This window comes from Xenopus tropicalis, chromosome 9 (assembly GCF_000004195.4).
Source record: "Xenopus tropicalis strain Nigerian chromosome 9, UCB_Xtro_10.0, whole genome shotgun sequence".
NCBI classification, from domain to species: Eukaryota; Metazoa; Chordata; class Amphibia; order Anura; family Pipidae; genus Xenopus; species Xenopus tropicalis.
In genome coordinates this window covers 16,055,201-16,068,191 of record NC_030685.2, presented here as the reverse complement: position 1 = coordinate 16,068,191, position 12,991 = coordinate 16,055,201, and the positions used below count along the sequence as shown (strand labels likewise).

The 12,991-nt window shown below is 49.7% G+C and overlaps 1 protein-coding gene across 1 annotated transcript; it reads left to right on the top strand.

The window, feature by feature from the left end:
- Positions 1-2,890: 2,890 nt before the first annotated feature.
- alkbh5 (alkB homolog 5, RNA demethylase) lies at positions 2,891-12,553 on the top strand. The gene is given in 4 exon segments (NM_001008037.1): positions 2,891-3,682; positions 9,209-9,289; positions 11,294-11,434; positions 11,847-12,553. Coding segments are annotated over 4 exon segments (1,077 nt in total). The 5' UTR covers positions 2,891-3,014; the 3' UTR covers positions 12,034-12,553.
- Positions 12,554-12,991: the final 438 nt, after the last annotated feature.

Genomic DNA, 12,991 nt, shown 5'->3' with positions numbered 1-12,991 from the left:
TCCACTCTTTGAGGAATTGACCAGGAGACTGGAAGTGCTGAATAACCAAATAAATTTATTGTTTCCACACAGTATCCAGTATTAAGACATGCAGGTTCAGGTACTTTTCTCCTTACTTCCTCTAGGAGACCCTCTCGCTTAGGCCTACTCCCCGGTACTCTCGCCAAGAGACCCTCTCTTAGGGCTCTCCCCAGTACTCCCACCAAGAGACCCTCTCTTAGGGCTCCTCCCGGTACTCATGCCAAGAAACCCTCTCTCAGGGCTCTCCCCGGTACTCCCACCAAGAGACCCTCTCTTAGGGCTCTCCCCGGTACTCATGCCAAGAAACCCTCTCTCAGGGCTCTCCCCGGTACTCCCACCAAGAGACCCTCTCTTAGGGCTCCTCCCGGTACTCATGCCAAGAAACCCTCTCTCAGGGCTCTCCCCGGTACTCCCACCAAGAGACCCTCTCTTAGGGCTCTCCCCGGTACTCATGCCAAGAGACCCTCTCTTAGGGCTCTCCCCGGTACTCATGCCAAGAAACCCTCTCTTAGGGCTCTCCCCGGTACTCATGCCAAGAAACCCTCTCTTAGGGCTCTCCCCGGTACTCATGCCAAGAAACCCTCTCTCAGGGCTCTCCCCGATACTCATGCCAAGAAACCCTCTCTCAGGGCTCTCCCCGGTACTCATGCCAAGAAACCCTCTCTTAGGGCTCTCCCCGGTACTCATGCCAAGAAACCCTCTCTCAGGGCTCTCCCCGGTACTCCCACCAAGAGACCCTCTCTCAGGGCTCTCCCCGATACTCATGCCAAGAAACCCTCTCTCAGGGCTCTCCCCGATACTCATGCCAAGAAACCCTCTCTCAGGGCTCTCCCCGATACTCATGCCAAGAAACCCTCTCTCAGGGCTCTCCCCGATACTCATGCCAAGAAACCCTCTCTCAGGGCTCTCCCCGATACTCATGCCAAGAAACCCTCTCTCAGGGCTCTCCCCGGTACTCCCACCAAGAGACCCTCTCTTAGGGCTCTCCCTGGTACTCATGCCAAGAAACCCTCTCTCAGGGCTCTCCCCGGTACTCCCACCAAGAGACCCTCTCTTAGGGCTCTCCCCGGTACTCATGCCAAGAAACCCTCTCTTAGGGCTCTCCCCGGTACTCATGCCAAGAAACCCTCTCTTAGGGCTCTCCCCGGTACTCCCACCAAGAGACCCTCTCTTAGGGCTCTCCCCAGTACTCCCACCAAGAGACCCTCTCTTAGGGCTCTCCCCAGTACTCCCACCAAGAGACCCTCTCTCAGGGCTCTCCCCGGTACTCATGCCAAGAAACCCTCTCTTAGGGCTCTCCCCGGTACTCCAGCCAAGAGACCCTCTCTTAGGGCTCTCTCCGGTACTCACACCAGAAGACCCTCTTGCTTAGGCTTTCTGTGGTCCCTAGCTACCACCTGAGCTGGCCACTTAATGTACCTGAACTTCGGCCAGTAATGCTGGGAGGTCATAACCTCACTTATCTCCTCAGAGGGGCTTCCAACTGCCCTTACCAGATACCCTGTCTATTCACTCACTCCTAGAGTGACTATAACAGAATCTATCTGAACACTATAACTGGAGCCTGTAGCTAACCTCTTACAGAGGGGGGTCCCAGGACTAAAGACCTTACACACAGTGTGTGTCATCCCCTTTTATATAACAGCACACTCCCTCCTAGTGGTTGCTGCTGAAACTACAGGGAAACTCACTTTTTACAAACAGTTAGGACCACCCTTAGGTGTCCATATCCCACAAAGCCACCCTCTTGTGCCTGTCTAAAGGGAACCCAACCTAAGGGGCCCAAATCTTGTATATCTAACAATGAGAAGCTTGGTAATAGGGGAACCTAAAGTTCTAATATATGTGCTTTCTTGGCCCCCACACAACCCAATGGTCTGGTTTCTGTAGCCCATCACTGAGGCAGACATTTGTATTCCAAGCAAATATTTTGACTGTAATGGTGTTTCCCCATTGGTGGCTGCCTAGTTTATAGGGTTGACTTATTTTAAAAGCAACCAAACAATTATCTGGTAATATTGTCAAGAATGTATCATTGTTCAACCTGTAAGTTAGTAAAAGTTCATTTAAAGGCAGGCTTGCCCTTTATTTCCTCCTCTTCCTGCCATTCCAAAGCAATTCAGCCTAAGAATGTGCACCCAAGTTGTGCAAAGTCCATTTGTTTCCGCGCAACAAGTTGCTATGTATTCAAATAAACCCTTAGGCCACAGGTGACCGAGGTGGGGGGTGGGGCGCCATTAAAAGGTTAACGCGGTGATGAGGGAAGGAAAAAAAAAAATCCGCCATCTTGGTACACCCACTACTAGCGCAACGCACACGTTTCAGCCATATTTGTCCTCCCAACCCTTCGCAAACGTTACTCTAGTCACGTCGGCACTTGAGCCTGTCACCAAAACAAAAGGTGCCCGTCGTCCGCCCTGAATTTATTGGAACATTCACGGAATTATCAAACTTATCGTACTATATGACGCACACTTTAAGAGGAGAACTTATTAAACTGCTTTATACTGAGTAACTTAAACTTCCTATAATTCCCCTTCGGCCAGCCCCCTGCTAGAAGCCAATTATTGCAGGTTGCGATTTTTTATATGCCAATAATCAGAATAACACAAATTACCCCTCTATCTTACTTTTTAAAGTGTGGTTATATACAGGCATTCTTTGAGGCCACCCTCTTATCTCCGGGGTCCTTATTTTGTCCGCCGTGTCAGAGCTGGAAGCCGCCTCTTTCCCTGAGTGACAGCCCGGTCGACCAATCGTAGAGAAGGATTTCCCCTGTCACCTGGCCAGGCCTCCATACCCTGCTGGCGCAGCGGAGACACACATACACACGGCGCGGCCGGTCCGTTCTCTCGGCGGCGGGGGTCACCGGAGCATGAAGTTTCCGTCCCCCCTGTGACTTCTCAGTCTCCCTTTCTTGTGGGGGCCATGCCCGGTGCCTGCTCCCCGCAGACCGGTCCTGGCTGAGTCTCCCCACGCCCCCCAAGCGAGCCATGTCCGCCACCTACACTGACCTGAGGGAGAAGCTGCAGTCCCTGTACCGGGACAGCCCGAAGGAAGTGCGGAAACGGAAGCAGCCGACCTCGGACACGGAGGAGGAGGAAGCGGCGTCTGAGCCGGAGGAAGAGGAGGAGGCGCGGAAGGTGCGGAGCGGGATCCGCCAGGTGCGGCTGTTTAGCCCGGACGAGTGCGCCCGAATTGAGGCGAAGATAGACGAGGTGGTGTCCCGGGCCGAGAAGGGCCTGTACCGGGAACACACGGTGGATCGGGCGCCGCTGCGGAACAAGTACTTCTTCGGGGAAGGCTACACGTACGGGGCCCAGCTGCAGCGGAGAGGCCCCGGGCAGGAGCGGCTCTATCCCAAGGGCGAGGTGGATGAGATCCCCGCTTGGGTCAACGAGTTGGTGATTCGCCGCCTGGTGGAGCACAGGGTCATCCCCGAGGGCTTCGTCAACAGCGCGGTCATCAACGACTACCAGCCCGGCGGCTGCATCGTGTCGCACGTCGATCCCATACACATCTTCGAGCGACCGATCGTGTCCGTGTCCTTCTTCAGCGACTCGGCGCTCTGCTTCGGCTGCAAGTTTCAGTTCAAGCCCATCAGGGTGTCCGAACCGGTCTTCTTTCTGCCCGTACAGAGGGGCAGCGTCACTGTACTCAGGTAACCGGCTGGGGGCGGGGCAGTGGGGCACCCTAATGTGGGGGGGGCATGTAGGGCAGGGGTAACCAGAAGCATGGAGGGGGGGGATTCATTAGGGCAGGGGTAACCAGAAGCATGGAGGGGGGGATTCATTAGGGCAGGGGTAACCAGAAGCATGGAGGGGGGATTCATTAGGGCAGGGGTAACCAGAAGCATGGAGGGGGGGATTCATTAGGGCAGGGGTAACCTGAAGCATGGAGGGGGGGGATTCATTAGGGCAGGGGTAACCAGAAGCATGGAGGGGGGGATTCATTAGGGCAGGGGTAACCTGAAGCATGGAGGGGGGGGATTCATTAGGGCAGGGGTAACCAGAAGCATGGAGGGGGGGATTCATTAGGGCAGGGGTAACTAGAAGCATGGAGGGGGGGATTCATTAGGGCAGGGGTAACTAGAAGCATGGAGGGGGGGATTCATTAGGGCAGGGGTAACTAGAAGCATGGAGGGGGGGATTCATTAGGGCAGGGGTAACCAGAAGCATGGAGGGGGGATTCATTAGGGCAGGGGTAACTAGAAGCATGGAGGGGGGGATTCATGGCATGTAGGGCAGGGGTAACTAGAAGCATGGAGGGGGGGATTCATGGCATGTAGGGCAGGGGTAACTAGAAGCATGGAGGGGGGATTCATTAGGGCAGGGGTAACTAGAAGCATGGAGGGGGGGATTCATTAGGGCAGGGGTAACCAGAAGCATGGAGGGGGGGATTCATTAGGGCAGGGGTAACCTGAAGCATGGAGGGGGGGATTCATTAGGGCAGGGGTAACCAGAAGCATGGAGGGGGGGATTCATTAGGGCAGGGGTAACCTGAAGCATGGAGGGGGGGATTCATTAGGGCAGGGGTAACTAGAAGCATGGAGGGGGGGATTCATTAGGGCAGGGGTAACCAGAAGCATGGAGGGGGGGGATTCATTAGGGCAGGGGTAACTAGAAGCATGGAGGGGGGGATTCATTAGGGCAGGGGTAACTAGAAGCATGGAGGGGGGGATTCATTAGGGCAGGGGTAACTAGAAGCATGGAGGGGGGGATTCATTAGGGCAGGGGTAACCAGAAGCATGGAGGGGGGGGATTCATTAGGGCAGGGGTAACTAGAAGCATGGAGGGGGGGGATTCATTAGGGCAGGGGTAACTAGAAGCATGGAGGGGGGGATTCATTAGGGCAGGGGTAACTAGAAGCATGGAGGGGGGGGATTCATTAGGGCAGGGGTAACTAGAAGCATGGAGGGGGGGGATTCATTAGGGCAGGGGTAAATAGAAGCATGGAGGGGGGGGATTCATGGCATGTAGGGCAGGGGTAACTAGAAGCATGGAGGGGGGGATTCATTAGGGCAGGGGTAACCAGAAGCATGGAGGGGGGGGATTCATTAGGGCAGGGGTAAATAGAAGCATGGAGGGGGGGGATTCATGGCATGTAGGGCAGGGGTAAATAGAAGCATGGAGGGGCGGATTCATGGCATGTTGGGAAAGTATATCCAGAAGCATTGGGGGGGGGGGATTCATGGCATGAAGGGCAGGGGTAATCACAAGCATGTTTCGGGGGATTCGTGGCATGTAGTGAAAGTGTAACCAGAAGCAAGGGAAGGGGGGTGGGGGAAATTATGGTATGTAGGGAAAGGGTAACCAGAAGCATGGAGGGGGGGGATTCATAGAATGTAGAGAAAGGGTAACCAGAATCATGGGGGGGGGATTCAGTGTGACAGTGATCACTATAAGAGGAATGTATGGGTCGCAAAAGAAGATATTGGGGGCACAGTGTGTGTTGCTGACGGCAGGGAGCTGTAGTTTGCATTGGCAGCGGTATCTGGCAGGGAGTCTGTAAATTCAGAGTAATGTAACTGCTCAGGATAGGGGGTTGCACACTGGGCATAGATTACCCCTTTTGGTGGCATCTCTAAGGCTCCATACTGTTTGACTCCATTTTAGGCCTAAGCAGCGCTGTGATTGGTCAGGCCAAATTTAGTCTCGTTATGAACATACCAGGAGCGGCGTCTTGTATAACAGCCTCTGGCATTGCACAAGCATGATGGCTCACTTATTCCTGTGCGGAAGAGTTGGCCCAGTACATGAGCAAGGGGAAATGGCCCTGAGTCAGCGTGGGCTACAGGAAATAGCATTGCCGTGCATAATACTTACACTGACTGCATTGTGTTACGGTACAGCAGCCCCCTGTATGGCCCAGCCCTTGCCTACAGCCGGCACCCACCAACACCCATTAGGTGCATTTATTGGGTCAGCATGTGGTGCCCTTGGTGCTCCCTTACCGATTTATAACTCTGCCAGTTTCCCATTTACTGTGCGACACTGAGGCCTCTGTATCTTCCGCTGTCATAACAATTATCTTTATACCCTACTGACGGGCGCGAGCAGGCAGTGCCAATGGGCTTCAGGAACACTGCACAACCTTATAAGCACTTATATAATCCAATAAGGAGCCACCGTAATTAGTTCTTAAGCTTCTGCTCAGCTCACCGGGGAAATGGACTTCTGCCCTAGGACAAAGTTGTAAGGAAAGTTGGTAGAATTAAAGCTTGGGGGGGGGGGGGGGGGGTGGCATTATATTGGGATATCATCTGCCTGCATATGGCTAGAACTTAATTACCCTAAAAGATGCATTACATTGGAATATATTTGTCTACATCATATAGTGTAGAAACAATGGCTGTACTGGTCTTCTGAGGCAGGTCTGTCCAATGTCTATGTAGTAGGCCTGTTAAAGGAACAGTAATGCCAAAAAATTAGTGTTTAAAAGTAATTAAATAATAATGTACTATATGGGTACAACTGGTGTGTTTGCTTCAGGAACCCTTCTATAGTTTATATAAGCTGTGTAGCCATGGGGGCAGCCATTCAAAGGCGATAGAGGCACAGATAAAACACCATTGTATTCTAGGAGGCACAGGTTACATAGCAGATAACAGATAAAACACCATTGTATTCTACAGAGTTTATCTGTTATCTACTATGTAACCTGTGCCGCCTTCTTTTGAATGACTACAAAGCAGCTTTGTTTATATAATCTATATTAATCTTTCTGAAGCCAACACACAAGTTGTACCAGTGCAGGGCAGCAGTACATAATAGTTTAATTACTTTGATACATTTTCATGTTATGGTGTTATTGTTCATTTAAGCCATATTTTTGGGATGGCATATTTTATGGGAGTGGCATCAAAGAGTGCAGGAAGTGGGTTATTAATGGGTACAGCAGGTTACCATAGTGACTGTAAAACTACTTAGTGCCAGGGACCAAACATGCTTGGGTGACGCACAAGATCCATTCACACCAATGGTTGTGTTGCAATTCCATAGCAGTGTATGGGGAGGCTTGAGCACAGAGACCTTCAATACAATATTTTCTGTATCCTACAGATGACTACATCGGCCTTAGGGCAGACATTTTGGTCTCCCCTTGCAGTCAGGCACTCAAGCTACTGTTGGGTTCCTAGTGACACCTTAGCAACCAGGTAGCTGAATGCCAGACTCCTGGGGGAGGAGAAGAAGGTCTCAAGATGATCCATTGCAGGCAGTACCCTGGGGACTTTACAGAGTCAGAATGGAGCTACAGCTTTGGGGGGTTCTAGCTGAGCATCCCCTTTAATACAACCCTATAGTAATGTCCCCGCTGCTGCATTCAGGATATCTCATTGCACCACGGCGAGAGTCTGATTTGTACGGGACAAGGTTAGTGTAAGCGGCGTTCTCCAATTTAGGTAGCGCTGCCTCCTCACCCCTGTCACTTAGAATAGGAACGTGAAATAGGATCCGGAGAGGGAAGCGTTTGGGTTCTGCGCATGATCTAGCGAGCCTGCTGTCAGCGGGACGTGCTCCTCCCAACTGGGACCCCCCCCTCGCATCTCTCCCTTTGCTCCTTATTTTACTCATGTTGTTCTTTCCTGACGACTTTCCAGCTCATGCACCGTAAGCCATTGGTGGGGGGGGGAGAACTGATTTATTATCTCGCCGCCTGTAGGAGTCAGTGGCTTGGGGTCAGCTCACAGTTCCAACAGAATATCACTTAGCAGCGCAGGACAAAATAGGCTTCGGGTATCTCTTTCCCCACCTCGGCCCTTAGTGCCTGTTAACCCCTTGCATTGCACAGACATTGAAGGCACAGAGGGTGCACAAATGTCCTTTAGAGGAGTTAATTGGAGTTGGTATGTCCTGAAAAGTTACGCTTTGTCAAGTGGGAGCTGTCATATTGCTTGCGTAAGATGCAGGATCTTTTATAATTAAGGCAATGTGTTCTTTTCCATGGTATTTGGTTGAGCTCATGTCACATTATAAGTGTTTGGGTGGGGGGTGGCAGATGGACTTACATCACTGCTTAAAGGGGAACTCCACCCAAACACAGCTTACGCTTTTTAAAAAGTAAACATTATTTTAAGCAATTCTGCAATATACATCAGTTTAAAAGAAAAAAAAATATGCAGCTTTTTGTGATTTTTTTTTTTAATGTAATAAAATGTTTTGGAACCATTCCCTAAGCCCCGGCCCCTGTTCCCCTGCTGACCTGACTACATTATTATTATTATTATTATTATTAACATTTATTTATAAAGCGCCAACATATCCCGCAGCGCTGTACAATATGTGGGTTTCATACATTGGACATACAGAGTAACATATAAAGCAATCAATAACCAATACAAGAGGGGAAGAGAGCCCTGCCCAAAAGAGCTTACACTCTACAAGGGGAAAGGGTTGAGACACAAGGTGTGGGAATGGGCATGACCAGAGTTGTGAGAGGTGGGGCACAGGGTGTTGCTAAACTAGATTAGGGTAAGCTTCTCTGAATAAATGTGTTTTTAGAGATCTCTTGAAGGCAGAGAGACTGGGAGAAAGTCTGACAGTTTGTGGGAGTGAATTCCAGAGAAGGGGGGCAGCCCTTGCAAAGTCTTGAATACGAGCGTGTGAGGAGGGAATGAGAGAGGAGTTGAGGAGCAGCTCAGTAGGGGGGGGGTAACAAGCAGGTTGGATGGTACCTAGAGATGAGTTCAGAGATGTTGGGTGGGGGACTTAAATCAAATGTAACAGCAGTCCTCTGTTCTCAGCATGCAGCCTCCAACTCCCACAATTCCCTGCACATGTCATGTCAATAAGGAAAGGAACATCACAGTGCAATGCATTGTGGGTTATGTAGTTCCTGCATGCTGTCGGTAAGATGTGGAGAAGTTGTTGCAATTTGTAACATCCGTGTTTTAGTCCCTCCTCCCCTGCCAGGATTTGAAATGATGCAGAAAACTGTTTTGCAGCTGGATTTCAGCCTATAAAAATGGTATTCATATTATTGAAGGAACAGGTTACAGTGATGGGTGTATTAGGGGTTTCCGTGTTTGGTTTGAAAGCCGGAGTTCCCCCTCAAGCGCACGTGTAGCATTTCTTGCATGACTTTCCCACTGCGGCTCGTTCAGGCTGCCTGCCAGCTATGAGCAGACGTGTCCCACTGAAATTGTTGCTTGTTGCCTGGGTTTACCCCGTTTGTTGTTCTCTTGCAGCGGCTACGCGGCTGATGAAATCACACACTGCATCCGACCACAGGACATCAAGGAAAGGCGCGCCGTCGTCATACTTAGGAAGTAAGTTTGCCGCTTATTTCTTTAAATGCTTCCGTTTCAGCGCCAATAATGAGTTCTTTGTGCTGTGAGCCAGGGATGTCATTGGGGAATTTCACAAGATGGAGATGTGGGGGGGGGGGGCGTTTAAATTGGGGGTATCGCTGAAATCTTCTGCATACCTCCTGTGCTGTTTCAGTTCCCTATCATTATGTGCTGTGAGGGGAAACGAAAGGACCTGGGGTTAGTCTCTTCTGTGTTTTGTCTCAGTAGGAAACGTGGCTAACGTTCTAGCATTGCTGAAAAACTTTAAAGGGGAAGTATGATGTTAGGATACATGGGCCGATGTCATCACCAAGTGAGTGGATCTTCTCCCGATATCCCCACCTATGGGTGGGCGATATCGGGAGGAAGCAGGATAATTCTATTGTTTGGCCCTGGGGCCAAACAATCGAATTATAATGAAGGGCACAGGAAAAGTCGGTCCGGGGACCGCATCAACGAGCCGATGGTCCCCGATCCAACTAGATATCGGTCGGACAGGCCTGTCGGTAGTGCCCCTACACGGGCCGATTCGCTGCCGAATCAGTCTAAGGGACCCATATCGGCAGCTAGAATCCGCCTGTGTATGGGGACCTTTAGGACCTCCCATATGGGTATTACATTTCAGTGTAACAATCCTTAGGCACCATATATTTATAATTACCCACATGATTAGGGTAATTGTACTGCCTATGGGGAATAGAATCTGTCTGCAAAGTTCCTCTTGTTGGCTCCAAGTCTGTCCATTAATCTCTGTATGCTAGCTGCTGGCCCAAACAAGCATCTTTACCCCCTCAGGGTGAAGACACACAGAGCTACTAGTAGCAGCTACTTGTCACGGCTACTAAAATACAATGCTGATCCTTTACTGATACCTGCCAGCTCTGACTGAAATGGTCATGTTGGCACCCTATGTACAGTCGGCTTTTGTATTGCAGTCCCTGCGGCTGTTCCTTTTTCCTTTCCTGCTTCATTTCTGCAGCACAATGGAGTCAGTTCATATCTGAGCAATTTCTCTTTCCGCTTCGGTACTTCTCATTCTGTGTGCGCCTGTGCAAGCAGAGCCCCCACACCTGTACTTCTCAACTCACGTCCCACATGCGTGATGGTTGGGTTGGTTTGCAGCAAGGCTTAACAGTGAGCCCCAGGGTAGCACAGTGTACAATACAGTATTGGGCCTTTTGCTTCCTAAAATAGTAAGGATCATTTGTTGCTGAGCAGATAATCTCATGGCACTGAAAAGGTTACAGGGGTGGTTCACATTTACAGCATACTTGTGGTATGTAGATTGTGATGTTCTGGGACAATTTGCAATTGGTCTTCATTTTTTTTATTCTGAATGGTTTTTCAGCTATTTAGGCAGATAAGTAATAAAAGATAACAATAAAACTATAGCCTCCCAGAGCAGTAGTTTTTCCCTAGTTTGAAAGCTGGAAAGATGAAGAAGGCAAATAACTCACAAACTATAAAGAATAAATAATGAAGACCAATTGCAAAATTGTTAGTAATATGCCAGTATAAAAGGTAAACAACCCCTTTAAGGATGTTGAAGAATGTGGTTCACAGTTTAGGGCTCAGGTGGGTTGTTTTTTTGTTTTTTTTGTTTTTTTGTTTTTTTTTACCCAATAAGGTAACATTTATTCCCAGAACCTGTGGCAAAAATGTTAAGGCAGACGCCAGAGAAGCAACTTGGACCTGTGAGAGATGGGGGCACCCAAGTGGCATATGGATGGACATTTACAGTGTCTTCAGTGGTGTGCTTTTTATTGCCTTGGAGAGCACCTACTGGTGTAACACTTACCACCTGTTGTACCCCATGTACTAGTCCAGTTGGTGCAATTTGTATGCATTGTATATGGCATTTTTATGGGTGCACCCCCCCTTGCATTTCTAAATAAACTCACAGAAATAATGCATCTTTTGTCCTTTTAACATATATATAATATATTATTGAGATATTTCTCTTTATACCTTTTCTCCCAACAGAACCAGAACAGAGGCTCCTCGACTGGAAATGAAATCACTGAGCAGCAGTTACCAACCTGAGCGCCTGCAAGGCAGCAACAGGCAGCATATACTAAAACCAAAGCGGTCCCATCGCAAGGCTGACCCAGATGCTGCTCACAGGTAAGGGGTTATGGTGGTCATACATGCTAAGATCCGCTTGCTTGGCGATATCGGGCTAATTTGATCATTTGACCCGGGGCCAAACGATTGAATTAGAACGAGGAGTATAGACGCCCTTCGGTTCGAGGACCGTATCAGCGAGCCGATGTGGTCCCCAAAAAAAATCAAACCTGCCCGATCGATATCTGCCTGATTTCAGGCCAGATATCAGTCGGGCAGGCCCGTTGTTAGTGCCCATACACGGGCCGATAAGCTGCCGATATCAGCAGCTAGAATCGACCTGTGTATGGCCACGTTTAGTCGTGGTGGCTCCAGTTGAGCTACCCACATGGTTCTGTGTTTGGGGGTGGTGGGGGTGTAAGTAATAGGCAAAGCAGGATCATTTTCTGTAATCGGCTGTGTTTCTCTGCAGACCTCGCATCCTCGAAATGGATAAAGAGGAGAACAGAAGGTCGGTACTTTTACCAAAACAGAGGAGGCGGAGCCACTTCAGCTCCGAGAACTATTGGCGAAGGTCACATGATTATGTGGACACCTATACAGAAACGGGAGAAGACGACGGCAGCCCAGTCCGCAAAGTTAAAATGAGACGACACTGAGGCGGCCACTTTTCTGATCCCAAGAAGTTCTGACTTTTTCAGACTTTCTGATTTTTTGTTTCTCCCACTCGGCTCTCCACCGTTTCTCTGATATTGCCCCGTGGCTATGGGGGTGCATTGTAAATGATGGTTCCCCGCTGCTCGTGTTTATACCACCCCACCCGGGTCTGATTGTCCTCATCACACAACAAAAATTGGAGGTGTGCAAAAGCCAAGGGGTACCATGAATACTGTTGGAGGGGGACACAAGTTACCCTGAATACTGTTGGAATCGGTGGCTGCCAGGAAGTCTGTCAGCGCTGTGAGTTAAAAGCTGCACCTTGGCGTATAGTAAGGATCCCCATTGCTTGCTTGGCAGCTGCAATGAGGGACCAGAGCGCGTCGGAGTACAATATACAAAGACTCCCGTGGAACAGTCGGTTGATGTTTCAATGTTTTGTTTAGCACAGTTTCTCCAACCCTCACCCCTTTCTTCTGTTTCCCCCTCCCCCTAAATAAAAGAAACCATTCTAATCACTAATCAGGGGAACAACCCATAATTATTGATGCAGTTCTGCTTAGGCAGATTTCTGTGTGTTTAACACCCCCTCACCCCCCAGCTGGAAGATGCTGTATGGTTGTGACAAGGTGCCAGGGGGTTTATGGATTGCTGACTTGAGAATACAGCTGGCCAAGTCACTCACTCTCTTCTGCATCCTTTAAAGGGAAACTACAAGTTCTTTATATGAAAAAGCACTCCCTGCCTCGAGTGTACACAGTTGGATGTGGCACTTTTTTCATATGGGAATATTTTTTAAATTTCACCTCGGACTCCATTCTGCCCGTTTCTAAGCAGCACGCGGTTTGAGCATGTCCGATTGGCCGGGTAGGTCCAAGGGTACCCACCTCTGTGCTACATTTGCAGTTTGGAAGCTGCCGCTGCTTTCAGGGCCAATGGGCAGGTTTTACAAACCACTAA